Here is a 20,903-nt window from a genome sequence, read left to right as displayed (position 1 = left end):
AAAAATAAAGGAAAAAAACAACAGAAGAAAGGAACAGAGCAAGGTGCATTCATTTCAGCTTTAACTTCTGTCAGGAATTTTCCTTGAAACAAAATTGCAAGAAGAAAGAGGTCTTCCCCTAACCTCCAGACAAAATTCTGTTCATTCCTTTAAAGAACTAGAATCCAACTGACCTGTGTCAATTCAGTTTCACGAGTATTTTTTAGAACATATCTATGTGTGTATGTGTGTGTGTATATATATGTAATCCAAGCAGAAACTTCTCTACTTTCCCTAATACAATGAGGCAGCTGAAAGAATTTACCTTTAAAAATAAGCTGTGGTTCAATTTACACACTTTCCATTCTTTGTATAAGAACTGAGACCATTACTGATAGTCTTAATGTAAATGTTTTGAGAGCCTTTACCTATAGCAACTGGAACAAATGGTAATTAAAGTTATTCTTGAAAGTGGCAAAATGCCTTGCTACCAAGCGATTAGAAGATCAAAATCTAACCGAGTATTTATGTTTCAAACTAAATTGCATATATGGTTCATACTTAAAAACAGACTTCAGCTTTGCAGGATTGAATAAACTGAAGTCTAAATTCCAATTAGAACTATTACATCCGTGAAAAGGCTGTTCCTGTGGTCTTAAATCAGCGATGCTATAGTAATGATAATGATCCAAAGAACAAAGGCAAGACAAATTTGGTGGGTACAGAGTATAACTTTTATTATGCTAGCTAGCACAGTAGGAATAAGCAGACACGCTTTTCGATACTTCAAATCTGAAATAAAAACATCAAACTCCCAAGTTACATAGTGACTCCATGATTAACAAAACACCTTTAAAAATAAGCTTAGGATAAAAAAAAAATCCTAAATCCAGCATAAACAAACAAAAAATCACAAGAGATATCCGTTTCTATGGCAAAGTTTAATTGCCAACTTTTATGTCACTCAGAATGAGAGTCACCTTACTACTTTTTCTTACAGCTCCCCACTATCTCAATCTGTACTTTGTAGTTGTCTGCTACAATGCCCCTCTGACTGTCTGGCACTTACTAAACAAGAGCAATTCTTATCAGCTGGTCTATGACAGTGAAACTTACTGCTTTCATTTCACACCTGAAAGCAGACTTATGTGCCCAAAAGCTTGTGTTTTTGAAGCATTGGGTTCGAATAAGAAAAGATACTTCCCCACACTATGAACAATTACCTTAAATTAAGCACTATCATACCATGAAGATTTTCATCTGTCCTGCAACAGGCTGCAAGATGCATTTAGAAAAATGCCAATTACAGATACCCACTGTCATTTCTACCTTGAATTTTTAAGACCAAATATTTTTTTCCATTTTCAAGTATCTTCTGTTAACCTTAAGGGATGGACTTTATAAGAAAGATGTAAACATGCACTACACAACCTCACTTAACATGTCCATTTTAATAGTTAATGAGAGATTTACTTCAATAGATATTTCAGTTCTTTTTGTAAGAGTGTAAGACATTACATCAAAGCATCTAATGCTTTATATGGATTACATTACATATGGAGGTCACTTAACTACAACAGATCTTCCAACAAAAAATTTTCGTTGAAGTTTATTGCTTTACACACTTGACCTGTTCTCTCTGACAGCCAAGAACATGAGTCACCTTGACCACTTCAGAAGAATTTAAATGGAAAATACAGGCCTCTCTTCAGGCTCTGCACAGAGAAGTAGAAAATTCTACTGTATTTTATGAATCAGAATATTTTGTCTGGAGGGAACACAGGAGGGTAAAAACACCTACACAATATAAAGTAGAGGGAAGAACAGCACTGAGATAGAAACACTAGCAGGGTAGAGGGAGAGAGAGTTGCCCACTTTATGTAAAACATGTAATACAGAATACCTTCTCTTAAGAGGGGAAAAAAGAAATAACAGAGATGAGAATAAAGCAATGCCACTTCAGCACACTAAAAATTAAAAGTCTCTTTGCCCTGAGAGATCAAAACTTTATTTTTCAGATCAACAAATTTTATCAGTGAGTTCGATTCAAATATTGACCTAGAAATACTGTCTATTGCTTTTCCACAGAAGGCCCTTTCAATCCAAAACCTGCATGCTTGTTTAATTAATGTCAATAACAGAAAAAAGTTTAATCCATTTAGAAAATAATCATGCAAAGTACAGTGAAAATTAAGGGAGGAGTACAGTACACAGTTCTAATGCTGAATGGGCAAAATGAGAATTAAAAAAAGAGTTATCCAACCTTACTTTGGCTTTATTAATGATGCAGTATTATTCACAATAGATGCTGATTGACTGTCTTGGCACTGAGAACACCAATGCCAAGAAAACAATAAAAAAGAGAGACAAAAGCAAAGATGGAAAGAACATTCTCCTTTAAGACTAAAGAAGCAGTATGTGTTTTATCAAGGTTTCTCTGGAATGATAAACTTTGCCTCATGTGGCTAACAAAAAAAGATTGCTATTGTAAAAGAAATGAAACACGCAATACTGCAAAGTAGGCTACTTCCCCTCCCATACAGCAAAAGCAGGCAACACTACTTTTATAATCTAATGGAACATTTTCAGCAGAACTGCAGCTGGGAGTTAGTTAACAGTGCAATATATATCCCATTGCCAGCAATGGGATAAAGCATGGGAAAGTTGGTGACAGAAGCAAACTACTACATAAGGCAGATCAGTAACTGAAAGCTTGCACTGTCTTTCAAGTTAAAGGAAAACAATGGTTAGAAAAATGCATATGTAACCACATTACATATATGTTTTTACTTTATGACAATCAGTGTTATACAGTGAAGCCAATATAGGGGAAAAATACGAACAAGCCCTGACTCCAGTCAAATTCTAACACGGGAAGGTGATATTAATATTTCACTTAAGAAATGGGAAGTTACTATCATATTGTTATGTGGTGGCACTGCCTCTTAAAATGGATTGTATAGCAGCTTAAAAAGTTACATTCTTTCCTCTAACAAGTTGGGTAAGGAGGAGACTGAAATTATTTTAGTGTTAGACTGATCACTTTAATTTACTCAAACTGCTAACACTTAGTACATCTCCACAGCAAATGTTCTTTATGATTCCAACAGATGCAGTATTTCTAAAGAAACATTTAAAATATGGGCAAATATGACATCAAAAGGACAAAAGCAAAAGTAAGTTAATTGCCAGAACATTTCTACCAGTAAAAAGAAACCACTGACAAGCAATTGTACACCAGACCATAACCAGGACACTCAATCAGCATTAAACAACTTAAATACAACTGCTTGGGATTCTTGAAGAAATTTCACCATTCAAGACAACAACAGAAAGGATGTTTTAAAATATTACAATTTTTTTTACATTACATTATGATAAACAAAGTGTTATTCTTCATTTCTTAATTGATTCTGCAAAATTATGAAATACAAAGTAGATCAACCAAGAAACTACTGAAAACACAACAGGCTGGTGAATGGACAACCATATTTGTTACGGTGATAATTTCTCTAGGCTACTTTCTTAAACTGTGTACTGTACTTACCCCATTCCATTCTACGCTCATACTCACTTCCTCGCCTCCATCAGGACCACTCTCATACTTTACCACATCAACATTGAGGCTTTCTCGGCTTCGCCTTTTTTCTATGCTCTCAGGGTCATTCAGCACTTCAGCAACTCTCTGTTTATGAACATTATCAAGACCCTGAGAATTAGATAAAATGAGAAAAGGTTTTATTTTATTACAAGCTGTATTAATCCACAATTTACACACAATAACCATATCAAGAAAGAAGTCAAACCAACCCGTAACGCCATCACCCCTATTCTGCTTTCAAAGGGCAGTTAAAGATGAGCTGCCCTTTATACACTGCAGGAATCAACACAGCATGAAGTGAACACAGCTTGGTAGTTTCAGAATTCAGTGACTTGCCATCCTTTTCCTCCTATCCTACCACTCGTCAAAGACTCATGGTGTTCATGTCACTTACCTGAAGCCAGCTGGCTACCAGCTTAATATTTAAGCCATTTATAGATCATGAACAGACAATGCAATTCTCAATTTTCCACCTATCAAATGGTGCAGTATTAACCCACCTTTGGAAAGAATGTTGCAGGTGTCTGAATATCTAATATCTGAGACTCAGGTTGTGTTATTTAAGAATACCAACATATGGCACTTGGCACAGTAGTATAATTTATCCTTCAGAAAGAAATCAAATAGAAAATACGCTTATAATAAAACAGCCTATATATATGGTAAATTAAATATGTTTACTTTGTGTTAAAGAATGCACATCATCTACCAAATAATCCTTTAAGTATCTTAAAAGTGCTAAAATACCCTCTATGAAAGACCTGCACTAAAAATAAAGGTAACTAAAAAGTAACAAAGCCCAAATTATACTTATTTTCAGTTTTGTTTTCTTTATAATAAACCTACTCCACATCATAAATGGTATTTGCTGACAGGAAGAGATCCCAGATGAATGCCTTACACAAGAAAATATTTTGCATCTTTCACTGTGCAGCATTAGCAGCAAATGCAGCGGGGGATCTCTGCAACAAATCCATAAAGTTTACCACAATGCAGAAAGTGAAAATCATGCCAAAATTCTTCTGTAAAGTGCATGAATAAGAATGAAAGCTGTTTTAGTGCATGGAGAAATCAGGTTCTTGGTTCCCATATAGCTGCTCTCCACCAACTGAAGAGCAGAACAGCCCTTCCTAATGGAATTCTACACACAAGGAAGCATGAAACCAGCATATAATGATCACATATTTTCACTTCCTTGTGGCTGTATGGTGGAGAAAAGTGGCTTGAGCTTCAGACAGCAGAGAAACATAGGCTCAAAATGGCTTTTGCACCAATTCCTTCAGCGGCACAGAACACGAAAAGCATAAATCTTTAAAATCACCAAGGAGGTGATGTATCACATACAGACTCCAGGCTCTGCTCCAGAGCTGTCATGTCTCATTTACCTCGCATGTTTTTAAAAAAACAAAAAGTAAAATAATGAAGGGACAGGGACCTATAGAATTGAACAAACTGGGAATCTATCATGAAAGATAAAGGACAAAGAACTTCACTGGTCTTCAAAAATCTAGCATATGCATCCCAGCAGCTAAAGCAAACAAAGCATGTGTGAAGGAGAACCGAGCTGTGAAGTACTGATGCTTTTCCACAGCTGGGAACAAAAGAACCTCGTTGCTTTTAGATGCAAAGGGGAAATGCACTAACCCTGTCTGTCCTCCTTTACTTTAATGACCTAGAATAGAGAGGTAATGTTAAATACTGCTAGTAAGACAGCACTGTTTCCTGCATGTCCAAACCTAGTGCTTCATGCAATGTGATATATTATAGTATAATAGTATAGAGATGGTATATGATGCTTCAAGTTCAAATTTTTACTGGGAAAAGTTGGTGCTCTGTTTTGGCATTCTGGAAAAAGGAAACAAACATAACTACAAGCAAAGTTTTCTTCCAGTCTTCTTATTACTATTGTATCATGCCAAATTAACCTGGTTGTATCTGTTCACACTAAAAAATTGTCATGTGTAATGGCAACAGTAAAACTAAGAACCAAAGCAAGTATGTTAAGATGCAGTGCATGATCATTTCTTATTTTCAAATCATATCTGAGAGACACATCAAAAATGAACCTTCAGTAAAAGTATGTGGAAATCATCCTCAGTAAAAGAAAGTATCTGTATCAACTATTTCCCCGACTCCTGAATTTTCCTTGTTGAGTAACTCTTCTCCCAGATTCCTACTTTCCTCTTACCAGTTTCATTCCATTTATTTGGCAAACACTTGCAAGTTTTCCATCATTTTCTGTGGAAGAAAGAACTTATGACACCTTATATCAAAGGGAACTGTTGCTGAAATCACTAGAAGAGCATGAGGTTTGCCAGGAACTTTTTACTCTCTCCCTTTTCCAGAAATCTGCTTCTACATACATCAAACACTGCAGTATCATTCTTTAAAATACAACTTCAAAACAGTATAACCAATAAAATCCAGTATATTATTGATAAAGATATGGTCCATCACCTCAGTCAGTTTACTTGAATTTAGAATTTGACTTTAGAATTTTGCATGTAGATATAAGGGAAAAAACCAAACCAAACCACTTCTGAAAAAAAAAAATACAGATCTTATTTACTATTGCATAAAAGCAAAATTAAAATTGAACTTTCCAAAGTTTTTTTAATTCACTTATATGTTCTTATTTTGCTTTCCATTTTAACACTGACTGACAAGCCATATCTGCTTGTCCAGTCTTATGTACTTTTATAAAAGACATTGTATCAAATCATCCAAAAGGGAAAGGAAAAAACAGAAAGCAAATAAATCCCCAATAAAAAAAAAAATCAAACTGTCTCTCACCTTCTAAGACGGAGAAAGGGTTACTTGAACAGCAGATCTGAGAGCACAGAGGCAGCACAGAACTCCTCCACATTACAAGAATTACAGTCCCCCCCCTTAAACTGCAATATCCATCCCATCGGTTTGCAGAAGTAACAGAAACAGCAACTGATAAATTTATAATGGTCTTTTAAAGGTCTGCACCAGTCAGTCAGTTGTATGTAGAAACAGAACATTTGTAAGTTTGACAGCTCCATATTAAACATAGAACAGCATTGCTGGCAAAGGAGATTATCTACAGAAACTCTCCATTTCCCCTAGCTACAGTCTCTCTCCCAGGACATGTAGCCAACTGAAGACTGCTGGCTGACACAGTGTTTTCTGCTCTTCCATTTACCACATAATTTCACCCCCAATTTAAATCATGCCCCCAGCACACAGTGCCACTGCCCTAGCAATTAGCCAGTTTGCAAGTGTTAAGATGGTTATTGGTTTATCACCAGTTCAGACTGAAATTAGAGAGCAACACCAGGTACCAGACACTGAATAGCTGAAAGTTCGTATGTACCACATGTACGACAGATACTGAAGTTGAAAATCTGCATGACCACAAACCAGAAATATCATTAAGGCGAATTTTCATACTTGCCTGTTTACGAGACCTCATTGCTGCCTCTTCTAATGTTTCAGCAGCTTCAAATTTGCCCTGTCGTCTGTAAAGTGCCCCAAGGTTCTTTAAGGTAGTTGTTACTGTTGGGCTATTTAAAGAAAGAAAAAAAAAAAAAAAAAAAAAAGAAGTGTATATATATACACACACACACAGACTAAACTTCTCTTAATTCACAAACTAATAAAAACTTAAACTAATACAGTATTTATCTTTTTTGGTAATTATTTAGTGTCTCTTGAAATATATTATACTGTACTTCATGTACATGGAAAAACCTGTTAACCCCTTTCAAAGTGCATTAACAGCTCACACTATGATTAGTCAGCAGCCTTGAAAATCAAAGATAGTAACTAACCTCTAGATCTATCTGCTCAAGAGAAAACTGGAGTGCTATATCCTTGTGTTTCTCAGATGCATCTTGAGGTGAAAGTTTAGCTCAGTGTGTTCAACTGAATAATTGTGAAGCTTCCAGAAAATATGCCTACTCATGCATAGTGACCATTACTGTAGCATGTGTTAGTCACAAAACAAATTAACAGTTCCTTTCACCAGCTTTTACTTAATACCTACTAGCAGTTTTTATGCATTCAAACCACACTTGAACAATAAAGGAAAAAAATTCACACATTCCGTTAACAAGTCTCACACCCCAACAAGACATTTTGTTTCAAGGACACAATAAGAATTAGCTCAGTCACAGTATTGTTGTGTGAAGTTTTGCTCCAGTAACAGCAGAGAAAAGATTTCCTTGTGCATTAGAATGAACTAGTACATGAAAAACAAACCAACAAAATGTATTGCACTCAGAGAGGATGGAGAAAAAAGAGCAGATTTCAACAGTACAAAGGTTATGTTGCTTGTTAAATACATGAATTCAAACACTGAAGAAATTAAAAACCCTCACTGAGCATTATCAGTACCAGGTGCAGGTTTTTTTTCTTACACTGTAACACCTGCACACTAAAAAAAAAAACCACAGTAAAGGAACAAAATTAAAGCAAAATAAAATATTTCACAAAGCATAAACCAAACTGAAGTCCTTCTCTTCTGCCATTTTAAAGTACACATTTTCATTCACACAAAACTATATTCTTCAAGCTTTAGAAACAAATAATGCTTAATTGTGGCAGTGTAACTTTGTTTCCTTCTGCCAGCTAGAAAACTCTGAGCTCAGTTATTTGTACAGTCTCCTTTTTGCTTCTGGCCCTCTCTCAAAGTCTTGCTGGGGCAGGGAGAGCATGTATGTCAACCAATGGTATAAAAAGAAAGAAAGATGACCTCTGCTTCCACATGAAGGGCTGCCACAAACACAACTGGTGAATTTTTATGTCACTTATTACACCTAACCAGCCTAGATTAAAAAGCAGCCTTGAAAACTGCTACCATGTTCCTGAAACGCATTCTTGAGGCACGAATTTTTAATACTGTAGTTTATATAGTCCCAAGCAAGCAGCTGGTTTGGTTTCCTTTTTAAACATGCTTTAATTTGACATTTCTGGATACTGGGTATTGCCGCATTGTTTGTCCTGTAAAGAAATTACCAACCTGTCAACTTTGCAAGCCTTGTACCAGCCCCCATATTCTCCAAAAGATGTGCCATCTTTTTGCTTTCCCTAAAACAAAAGTAACATTGAAGAAAATTAACTGATTTTTAACTTAACTAAGTAAAAGTTTAAAAAAAGTTTTATGCCAATGGCCTTACTTTGCATTCTTCCCTCTCTTCTGCATGCATCCAAATAGGCTTATTTTCATCTGATGAAACAGAAGAAAGTATTTTATAGAAGCATAAAACTACAAAATATTCATTGTTTTGATTTTCACCCTTCTGAAATTAAGTTGTGAACCAGGGAATTATATTGTTACCACCACAAAAAAGCTTACTCTCCATACTACAAGCAGCAGATAAATAAAACATGCACCTCTTCCCTTTAGAAAGAGTCACTTCTGAGAAGCTTTGAAGTCAGTATATGCTGAAATCGATTTGTCATGTGCCTAGTTTTGTGCTAAAAACCACACAGTTATTTCTTTAATCATAACAACTGTTTTGACATCTACTAAGTGGTGCATATGCTACTGTCATGGAACGCAATGAAAATTCTTCACTGTGATTTACAGTTGATAAAATGCATTTGACTTCAATGTACAGTGTCATTCACAATTTAAGGGTATTTTCCCTGTTCTTTAAATGTATTAATGGAGGATTCACATTAACAATGTATTTATTAGATCATTAAAAATCCTGCACTGACTGGAAAGTGACATACATTTTTCTGCCTCTATAAAAATACCAAAATTGGGTTTGGTTGAACATAAGGTAAATTACACCAGAAATACAATCCATAAAACATAAACCTACCAAAGTCTATCTCACTTAAGAAAAACTCTTACTTTGCATCAAACACCAGTGCTGTATCTAAATACTTTCTTATGATGAATGTGCTTCAACACGTCTATAACCTCACTTTTTAAGTCTACCTCAAGCAGAAAACAATTTTAATCAGGATACAATTAACTTCCTGGAGATTTTATTTCATGATAACTACAAAAATGAAACATAGATTAAAATCTAGGGACTCAGTTTCTTACCATCTACAGAGCCAAATTCCCGTTCATGAGCACGAGTAAGAATCTCTTTGTACAAAGTTTCCGCTTGCTTAAATTTGCCCTGTTTTAGATAGCAGGAAGCCTAAAAACAAAACACCCCCCAAAAGGTATCAGCACGTTGTTTTATTTAGCTTGATAAATAATAAATACAATACATGCTGAACAAAGGTGCATTTCAATTCATCAGAAAATTTTACTTTCTTAGATTTACTTTATGAAAGACTTACCAGGTTATTCTTTGTTTTTGCAACATTTGGATCATCTGGTCCCAGCTTAGTTTGGTAAATTTCCAGTGCCCTCTGATAGTAGTATTCAACCTCCTCATATTTGCCCTGGTTCTGGCATAGTAAAGCCAAGTTATTTAGTTGTTTGGCAACATCAGGGTGATCCTTCCCCAGGACCTGAAAGTTAAATACCTTGTATTAAAACATTCTCCAGCCATCATATCAGGGTTTAGAAATGCATCATTCAGAAATATCCCATTAGTTCTTATTCATCATCAATTCAACACAAGGATGACAGAAGCAAAATTTGTATTTGAAAGATATGAAAATTATTCAATTTTATTACAAACTGAGAATGCTGCAGAACAATTCATAACAGGAATAATGTAAGTAGTATAAAAACAGTATAGGCAGCGTATTATACAAAGCCTGCAGGCACTGTCTCATAGACTAGAATAAATATCCACATAGTCATGGAATAACCAACTTTCAAATTTTAATGTTGTTTCATTTTTATTCCAATACCCTTGTCAAATCAAAGATTACTTAACTGTCGAAGGGGAAAGAAAAAGGTAAAGAAGGTTAATTACAAAATACAGAATTTAGAATATACCCAGAGTGCTCCAACAGCTCTGTAGGACTACTGGAATTTACTGCTGTTTTGAACTTCAGACACTGCTAACTACTAGTGCACTGCTAACTGTGGTTTATCTGGCAGATCTAGCCCACCAAAACATAAAAAAAGTTGCAGTGTTTAACTTTTCCCCCTCCCTCAGAAAACCCATTCAAAGATGCTGTATTTTTTTACTCATACCTTTTCTCTGATTTCCAGAGCCCGCTTACACAACGGTTCAGCTTCTTTGTACTTTCCCCGTTTACCGTAAAGTACTGCAAGATTGTTTAGAGTTGCTGCCACCTGTCAACAGGAGAGAAATACTGATTACACTGGAATTTGCCAGGGCAAAAATCTGACAAATGAACACATCTACAACGCACTGATGCTTTCAAATTTTCCATGCACATGGTAAACATCTTGAAATTTGTAAATGAATAAATTATTATTGAATGCGTACATACACAAACGAGGAAAGGAAAAAAACAAAATCATAAAATACTTTTGCTTCATTTGTGGAAATGTTATTTAGTGCATACGTTTTTCTTTGTATGTTCTTCTCTTACAAAGTTACCTCTGACATCTATACTCAGAGCTGCACTGCTTCACACAGGCTACATGAAGTGAGACATCACATTAATTTTAAACATTAAGTGCAAAAGCTTGATTTACATTTCATTTAAAAGCAGCAGTAAACTAAATCAGAAGTACCCCTTCAATGAGTTCAATAAAGTGATTTGAGTAAGCAAATTAAAATCTTTCTTCACAAATTAATTTCCCACAGAAAATCCATGCAATCCAAAATCAAGTATGTGCAAGTCATTTGTGGTGAAACAGCACTGAATATAATGCTCAAAAGGAACATTAAATATTTAAGAGAAAACGAAGAATGTTACATCGTGGCCTCCTACCTGTACTGTTTAGAGATAAGCCAGGTCTTAAAACTTTCCTGTTGAGTTTAATATTAGAATGAGTTGAAAAAACTTCAGTGAAAAACACAAATAAAAATATGATATTGCATGTATACAAACCGCTGGATGATCTTTGCCCAAAGTCTTTTCACGGATAGCCAAGGCATCATTCAGGAGATTTGCTGCATCTTTGTATTTGTTCTGGTCTCTAAATTTTAAAGAGCCATAATTAATACTGGGGATTCAGAAGAGAAAGTCAATAAAAATGAAGCTGACTTCAGTACTGGCCTAAAGACGCTTGTACAAAAGAAGAGCAATTGAGAATATATTCAGAAAAGAAGAAGGAAAAACCTGAAGCCTGTAACTGTAGCTTGCTGGCTGATGACTAGCATGTACTACTTCTACACTGCTGTCCAATTTATACTCTAGATTATCTGTAAGTGGGTAATCAAGACATGCCCCCTCAGCAGACAAAAAAAAAAAAAACAAACCACAACAAAAACACACCAGCTCCCAAAGCAAAGGCATAGGCAAAAATGCAGTAACTTGTCTGACATTTAAGTATAGGGAGACATATAAACATTGCAGGACCCCCTTGAGGGTTTTAATAAAAAACAGTGAATGGAAAATGAAACAGTCAAAAAAATGTTAATCTGAACATTAACAGGTTGTAGGTGAATAATAAATATTTAACTGGTATTTATCTATGACAGTATACAAACCTGTACACCAAAGCAAGTATGTTCAACATAGTGGCAACATCAGGATGATCATGACCTGAAGTCTTCTCCAGATCTTCAAGAGCTTGTTTACAGAGAGGTACAGCAACCTCGTATCTACCTTGGGAAGCATACTGAATAACAAGATTATGAAGGGTCCTTAATCTTGCTGGAATTTCATAGCCACCTTGCTGGGCAGCAGCTGCTGCACTGCTATGCTGCTGTTGAACTGAAAGAAATCGGGAAGATTTCAAGTTGCTTAAAAGATGACTAACTAAAACATCTAACATTACTGCAGAATGACACAAAATGAGACTCACTGAATTTTATTTCTTCAATACAAAGCATTAGTATTAGAACATACTTCACAGCAGTCACACTGTCTTGAACAGTGACAGTGAAAACAACCACATTATTCTTCATATTCCATCTAGTATTGTATTATTTTACACTTCAATTAGCTCAAAGGGCCAAGTGTAATAAATCAATCAATAAAGTAGGAAACTTTCAGCTCAGAATTCTCAAGAGTATATCATAATTTTGCACTTAAAGTATAGGTGTTTCCCTATGAAAAAGAATATTAACAAGCCAGACAGCTGCAGAAAAGCTCAAATGATTTGTCCTTTCTCCTTTATTCTTCTTCTCTAAACATACAATTTTTTGTTTCCCTTTGTTTGCTATACCAAGGAGTACTTAAGGTTGGCACAAAGGATTAAAACACCCTGGATGCCACAAATAACAGTTGCAAAAGAAAAGGCACCAAGCCAAAGCCAGTGTCAACCTTTAGGTTTTACTTACTAACCCTCAGGCTTAGCCGCTTATTTTCCAGTAGCTCCTAAGCTTTGGTTGTTACAACCCACACCATCCCATTCTCCCCAGAAATCTACTACCCCTTTTCTCTTCACCTGGAAGATTTCTGGGAAGATTGAGAAAATTCCCTCTTACTCATTTTCATTAAATTCTAGACACCACACAGCATAAGGGCTCCAGCCGTGAGACTGTTTTTAGCTTAACAGAAAGGAGAGAAGAAGGTCACTCTCACAGCAAGTGGGAGCCTTTTTATGTCAGTGGAATCATACAATTCCAAGCCTACACCCACAGTCACTGCCTACCAAAGCACTGAAGCATTACAGTATTTTTCCTAGAGGTCAAGGAAATTGCTGACATGTCAACTTTGTCTTTTGTGAAGCAAAGTAAGGTAGATGGACTATGCAGGTATATAGGCAGCTTTGTCATTCAACTTTCCTATTACGAAATTCTAGGGAGGCAAGGATGAGCTCAGGAGGGAGCTCATGATCAACACTAACCTATTCTAAACTCTTCAAGTCTTCCTCCCATTGCTGGCTATGGATAGCACTACCACACTATGAAGAACACAGCGTATCTTGTGTACATGCCCCTAAAGGAAATTCGAAACTCTGCTGATTACAGAGGTGCAACCCTTCAGACATTTCTTCTGAAGTAATTTGTCTACCAAGAACCATTATAATACTAGCACACTGCATATACACTACAATATCAATGTATTATATAGTATCAGGTTTACACCCATACAGAAAATGCAATATTTCACTAAGCAAAGCTTATCTATTAATGGCTTCTTTCAATCATGCTACCAAACCTCTACCCTCAAACTTCACTGCATATTCATCAGTGCTTCTGACCTGAAGACAATACTTCTGGAATGAGTTCTAAAACTAAGGAAAACAACCTTAGCAAAGGGCAAAAGATTATATGAGAAAGACTTCATACTGAAACCTGTCCCAAACTGCTAAATCAGACCATTAAAAAGGTCATTAACAGAATTCACCATCAGGACAGACCATCAAAAAGCTTCAGTGTTTCAGAATCTGCCTCAGTCACTTGGAACAAACCTCTTCCATTCTGAGGCCCACAAGAAAGACTGTGGGACAAATTCTGAAGTCAGTTCCAAGAATACAACATCTAGTAAACTCTCTTTAAAAACCTAGGCCCCAGTTCTGTACGTATCAATGTACAGAATGTGTATCAATGACAGGTTTCCTTATTCTAGCAGAGGTGTTCACCCTTCCCACTGTGTCCCAGAGGACCCCAAGCATGGATTCATTTTTATAAAGAGCATCTTTATATTCTGCACTGCAGAAATACACTAACATAGTAATCTGAAGTGCACTTACTTCCTTGTCCTTGGTCATCTTCATCATTGGGAAATAAGTCATCCAAAGGCTCTTTGGTGGAATCTGTATCTTTATCCTCCTATAGAACAACCCCAAACCCAAACAAATTGTTACACTTAAATCTAAAGGCATAAAGGGACAGTTCATTTAATCAGCAATGTTAAAGGAAAATCCCACATTCAGAACTTAGGAATTAACAACAATAACATTTCTCACAGAAGTTTTATGAAGGTCTTATGTTCAAATGTATTTACATACTCTGTCCCAAAACAATACAGGACACCTTCAGAAGAACCAGGAATAGAAATCAGGTCTCCTAGATTTCAGTCTCAATTTAAGCACACAAGAACACATTTGCTATTCTTACAGAGACCTAATGAAAGTACCCACTGAGGAGTGCTACTGAATACAGAATTGTCCACTGTACTTTTTTTAGTCGTAAACACAGTTACAGATGGTCAAGGAGAAGAATAAGGAGACCTCCATTTCTGAGTACTCAACTTCGCCACAAAATAAATTTTGCAACTGTGATCTGTAAGGTTCAAAAAGAAATGACACACTTGCAAGGAAGCTAATCTCCAATAGTCTCCATCTGGAACCATATTAATTTCTGCACAATCCATCAGTATATATTGATTTTAAACATAAAATCATTTCAAATTCCACAATCATGTAAAATTAAGAAACAGATCATCCTTCAGTCCTGTTTAAGTGTGAAGTCTACACAACATAAATAGTTGAAGTTCTCAGAAATGTTAATCTCAGTAAGGAGAAAACCCAGGAGCAGAACACAGTCCTATTTTTCTGGGTCTCCATCCAACACCTTTTTTCACAGATAAGAAAAAGACAACTGCTGCTGCTGGCATTCAAGTTCAATGGTGGCAAAGTGGGTGCTCAGCAATTGATGGGACTAGATCCGGGGAAGATTCCAACCTCCTACTGAGTATATAAAATTGACTATTTCCAAGGCTAACAACAGAGACTGTCCATATGGTTAGTGAAACTATAAAGATGCTTTGCCTACTTTGACCATATTTGCCAATATAACTTCAAATAACGGTGCTATTTAGGCCATCTGCAGATTACAGTTCAACAGTTAGCACATCAAAATCCCAGTATTCCCTCCTCCTGTGCCTTTTCTAAACAGGCTTCACTAGCAGTATTCAGCTACAAATACCAACTCATGAAATAGCATTGGAAAGTTCACATGCAACTGACCAAAACAACTCTCACTAATCACAATATGTTAAAAAGGATTTAGTCAAGCAGGCAGTTAAGCATGACTAAAACACATACATTTTCAACCATTATGTTACTGAAATAATTGTTTATGATAAACTGTTCTTTCCAAGACACAGGTGAGAAGGTCTGATAGCACAAAGTGAGCTCTTTCTCTATGGTGCCATCTAACTTAAGGAAACAAAAGGGTAACAAGAAGGGCAAATAACTCAGATGTCTTTTTAAGTGGTAAATTACTTCTGTAAATTAAAATTGTATCCATTTTCTCTCTAAATCTAAGAATATTTAACACAATAGGCTAGCTAAACACAACTGAAAATGTGCAGATGATCACAGCGTCTGGCAGAAAGTCCTGAAAAGGGGATTCAATAACATCTTATCTTAGTGTAAATTCTCAGATAGAAAAGCTATACACTGATTTCACTAGACAAAAACTAAGTATTTTTCTTGCAGTCAAAATAAGACAAGTCCCCTACCTACTTAGAATGTCTACATTCCCCACTTGTTTTAATTGCTGAATTTACAGAAGGAAATTTTTTGTTTGGTTGCATTTTTAATATTTTTTTAAAGCTAATATGATACTAAATAAGGATTTATGGATTTTAAGCATCACATTTTATTATCTACAGGCAGTAGATAATAAAGATAAAACAGATAAAATAAAACAAACTGAACTCTCAGAGTCTTTCTGCAAACTATGTGACACTGGTACAAGGTAAGCATTTAATGACAAGTTTATGTTAGAGACAAATAAAAAGCTTCTATCTGTCATTTCTTGGTAACTATGCAGATTACAACACATATGTAAATGTAAGGTGCTTTTTACTATGCAGCTACTTACTGATGGTGAAATATCATCGTCATATTTTTTTAATTGATTCATGAATTCTAGATGTTTCTTTTCTTCCTCCAGTTGAGCCACAGACTGCTCACTTTTCTGTAGTTTCTGTTGTGTATTGGCTAGTTCATCCCGTAGCCACTGATTTTCCTGGCATAGCCGGCGAACCTGAGCACGCAATTTCTGCTTCTCTGATTCCACTGCATTTAAGTGATTTGACAAGGCCATCATTACCTAAAAAGCAGGAGGTGTCACATGACATACTTCCTCTAGAATGCAGTCCTGTATTTAATAAAAAAGCCTTTTACTATTTAAAACCTATGTCAGCTGTGAAATCTGGTAACCATTCAGTTTTCCCTTCTTTACATACCTGGTTCTCACTTTTCCTCACACTTTTTTACCATTTGTTCAACCAGAATTAACCTAGAGGAACTCTTTACTAATGATTGTTTTCCATGATGATATCAGAAGTCAAATTGTTTTAGAATTCCCTGAAGGTTACATACCATCTTAAAATATATGAAAAATTTGAACTAGGATTTAGATTACTGAAATGGAAAACTTTGTTCCACTAACATGAAACGGAACAGTAATACTTTTAACTTGAAGAACCACAAAAATAACTGAAGAACTAAGAGTTCTAATTTAGCAGCTTTCAGACAGAAAGGATTCATATACATGCTTACAGTTCATAAGGATGAAAACCTCAGCATAACAGTAATACTTCAAAGGGACAATTACACTACTGAGATCTAAATGTGAAACTGAACACACAATTTATATAAGCACTTTATATATACGTATCATAAGCTTGAGTGTGCACACATTCAATGTGTTTGAACAGTCATATTAAGGACAAAAAAATAGAACAGCCATAAAAGCAGTCTACTTGGATTGGATTTCTGCTAGGCGAAGTTAAATGAAAAAAGAGCTCATTAAGTGAAAGCCAAACACTACGTACAGAAGATACTCTCCCTTCACTGCTTATGTAATCTCCCACTGATACACACAGAACAGCTGATAGCAATCCCAGGAAGCACACCTTGTAAGGATGGGCCACTGGTCACAATACAAATCTTCTTTCAGATGAGTTTTGACATTCCCAAGCTATATTTCATCTCCTCAATTTCATGTTTCTTTAAAACAAAGTTACTTTGAAGTGTTTTTAAATTAAATATTTCATGTGAAACAGATGGTCTCCTTAGCTGAAATTTCGGGTTTCAAAAAGATACATCAAGTCTGTAGAAACTACTTTTTCCTATGAAGGTAAGAAAAACTCCAGCTATAATTTCCTAATACCAGTCCAGATATTCAGATTTCAGCACCTACCTACTCATATACTCAAAATTGTTAATAATTTAAATTATTTGGCCTATTCAAACTGTGGCATTTGTAACATCAGAAGGTACATTTAGGAAAGTTGTGATAATAGGGTTAACATAATCAAACAACATTGTACATGCTACAATGGCAAAACAAAATCTTTTGTAATCTTACTCTCTAGAATTAACTGAAAGAAAAGTTTTATTACTTCTTCGAAGTCAGTTTCATTTTCATTGAAATAACACTTATGTCATCAGACCTACATCCATGTCACAAAAACATCTATAAAATATTTCCATATCTTAACTTAAATGCTGCAAATCATAAAAATTACTACATTGTTGCAACCTAAAGCAGGCAGGAAGAGTTGGCTCATCGGGTCTAAGAGTAGTAGTTTGAAGTGTCATTGCTTTCCTGACAAAGGCAGTAAATGCAGACTTCTTGGCTCCTTGCCACCACAGTCCACAAAACACTGTGTAGGGCAAACAAGGCAGTAACATCTGCAACTGAGGCTGCTGACTCCAACAGACACAAGAATCAGAAATAGCTTCTTGGAGTCCCAATACCATGTCAAAGTCAGAAGAGAGAAGTTACTCATTCACTCACAGATCTCCTACAAACACTCATTAACAGTAACTCAACTATTGCAATTTTATTCCGTATGTCTTCCAATATTTTCTTCTGATACAAAGGATCAAGCTTGTACAATATACTAAGGCCTGCCAATCGGTACCATAATGTCCAGGGGTTCTACAGTCCCATGTCTTGTAACCCGTATTTGTTCGTTCTCTCAGGCCTCAATTCACCATGATCCAATGCACAAAACTTCCAGATCACCAGACCCAGATCAGAAGACTGAGCCCAGTTACAGACGAGTATAAAGCCTATTAATATAGAGCTAACTCACTGGCATTTTCAAATCATTTGCAAACACTCTGCTATTTTATACTGATGACTGTGTCGCAGCACATCATTTCTGGTTTTTGATGTAGTACAAAAATATCCTAAGGTTGGACTGTAAATATAGTACTGACATCCTGACTAAACATGCATCTTTTCACTCACCTTCTGCAGACAATATCTTCATCAACTAAGATAGTTCACAGAAATTAGCTGAGACCTTTTTTTAATGCATCAGTGAAAGTTGTTCAGGTTCTGTACTCGATTCTCAATGTTTAAAATATTCAGTAAATGTTCAACAAAGATTAGAGATTCTTAAGCTTCAGGAGCATTGTGAGCTACTATAAAGAATCTCAGAATCAAGGGAATATAAACGTGAATTTAAGGTTACGGCAGAGCTCAAAGGTTAGAGCAAATTTGGGGCATAGGGTGGAGAGGGAGAGGCGCCTCCCTACGCAGTAATTTAGAGCTAAAATGCCAGTGCTCAGTTCTTGAGCAGCTCAAACATTACCTGCCTAACATTACATGCACAAGTTTAAACAGAAAATATAGCAACTGTCTCACTGCACTAAAGAGAAGCTCGGTTATGAGCTACAGTGCTTTAATACTGACTGCATAATGAATTCTGTAACATAGCAAGACAGACAGTATCTACCATTAATTACAGCAATGTTTCTCCATAACATACAATAACAACGTAAATGTCCCAGCACATTACTAATATTCAGTAAGGCAAAGTTAAGTCCTCAAAGTCTGAAATGCTTTATTTCTACGGCAATTTTACCTGTGCTTCACTAAGGCCAAGCTCCAGCATTTCCAGTGACTTTCGAATCATGTTTGATTTTTCTTCAACCAGATTAGTTTCATCATCTTTCTTCAAACACTTCAGTGTTTCAAGTAAGCTCTGTAAAATTGAATTGTGTTCATTCTTCAGTGCCTCTAGTCCATTAATCACTTGCTTAGTTTTGGCAATGATTTCATCTTGAGTAAGCTTCTCCAACTTCTCTTCCTTTAAATACACCATTGTGGACATGTTTTCATACATTCTGAAATGGAAAAGTACACTAGTTAATCCAAAAGTAAAAATAAAATAAGCATTTCTCTTATAACTGAATAAAGCTTTCCTTTAAGAAGTCATTAAAACATGAATTTGAACTGTATATTCAGAATGCACAACTTTTACAATGTTTTGAGTCCTGGGTTTGAACAGTGTTTCAAGTTTTCCAGTTTCTATTTCCAGATCTAATATTAACACTAATTCATAAGCCAAACAACAACAGAAAATAGAATATATACTACAACAGGGCAGAATAATTTCTAATGAGCATTGAAGAATAGGGTTGCATCTCCAGGATTCTGGTTTGTGCAAAAGCAAAGTAGCTCGTGTATAAAAGATCTACTATAATAAATATAGCTATCTGCAGATGCCACTGATCTACAACTATCTCTACAAATATCCACAAGTAGCACTGGAAGAATTTGAAGAAATACCATTCAGCCCTCAAAGGGTTGATCAATCAGTCAATCATGAGAAAAATCACCCTCTTCTAGTACGAAGGAAACACCTTTTCCCAGGACTACAAAAGCCGTTATCACTCCTTATTTTGAAAATAACAACTACTCCCTAAGATTACATTCATTATTGCAACTCTGCAGTTACATACAGATATTCAATTGCCTACAGGTCTAAACACAGATGTTTTGATGAAGTTGCAACAGCTGTCTCCTGCTAGAAAAAAAAGGTTTGTAGAACACAGCCCTTGCAAGAAACATTTCACTGTGTTATTCTGTCAGTATCTCATACACTACATTAAGGCTAGCAAATTTCTGGATATTTGTAAACACCTCTACCAAATCCAAATGAAGATCAAAAAAAGTTTAGAAACTCAGGTAACTTTACTATCACACATGCTGTTACTGAAGTGACAAACAAGTGTAACAACGTAAAAATACAAATAAGAAGACACAGAAATCACTTGATCCTTTTTTAAATGTCACCAGAAAAATCTTTTGTAACAAAAATAAAGAATTGAAGAATTGCTCCTTTATACTTAAGATATTTATACCTTCAAAAGAACCAGGAAGTATAAATTAGAACAAAGTAGGAGAGATTTTTCAAAAGCAATAAGTTATCATATCTATATGAAGACACTTGGAGAAGCTTTGATAAACTAATATTTAAAATTAATTAGCTAAACTGTATTAGAACTTTGTACAGAAACAAGTCCAGTTTTAGAAGAAAGCAAAAAAAATTACAGCCACTTAAATCTTGAATAAAAGTGCTATAAGGAACATACATATAAGCACCACTTCATGACAACAGCCAAAGAATGTGGTTATATACACTCAAATTA

General features: G+C 35.6%; 1 protein-coding gene across 9 annotated transcripts in view; it reads right to left on the bottom strand.

The window, feature by feature from the left end:
• KLC1 (kinesin light chain 1) overlaps positions 1–20,903 on the bottom strand; it is a 53,630-nt gene that overhangs the window by 13,139 nt on the left and 19,588 nt on the right. For 6 of the 9 annotated variants that reach the window (XM_074825223.1, XM_074825225.1, XM_074825222.1 and 3 more), the window contains exons 2-13: positions 19,334–19,595; positions 16,330–16,560; positions 14,250–14,328; positions 12,097–12,322; positions 11,495–11,582; positions 10,665–10,766; positions 9,854–10,027; positions 9,609–9,708; positions 8,725–8,774; positions 8,568–8,635; positions 7,002–7,110; positions 3,527–3,688 (exon numbers count right to left, since the gene is read on the bottom strand). In XM_074825223.1, coding sequence (XP_074681324.1) covers positions 3,527–3,688; positions 7,002–7,110; positions 8,568–8,635; positions 8,725–8,774; positions 9,609–9,708; positions 9,854–10,027; positions 10,665–10,766; positions 11,495–11,582; positions 12,097–12,322; positions 14,250–14,328; positions 16,330–16,560; positions 19,334–19,594 — 1,650 coding nt within the window. In that variant the 5' untranslated portion in view covers position 19,595. The remainder of the gene's footprint in view (positions 1–3,526; positions 3,689–7,001; positions 7,111–8,567; positions 8,636–8,724; positions 8,775–9,608; positions 9,709–9,853; positions 10,028–10,664; positions 10,767–11,494; positions 11,583–12,096; positions 12,323–14,249; positions 14,329–16,329; positions 16,561–19,333; positions 19,596–20,903) is intronic. The other 3 variants (XM_074825226.1, XM_074825229.1, XM_074825231.1) reach the window with 1 other exon arrangement.

Source organism: Strix aluco, chromosome 4 (genome assembly GCF_031877795.1).
Source record: "Strix aluco isolate bStrAlu1 chromosome 4, bStrAlu1.hap1, whole genome shotgun sequence".
Taxonomy (NCBI): Eukaryota; Metazoa; Chordata; class Aves; order Strigiformes; family Strigidae; genus Strix; species Strix aluco.
This window is presented reverse-complemented; position numbering and strand designations above follow the sequence as displayed.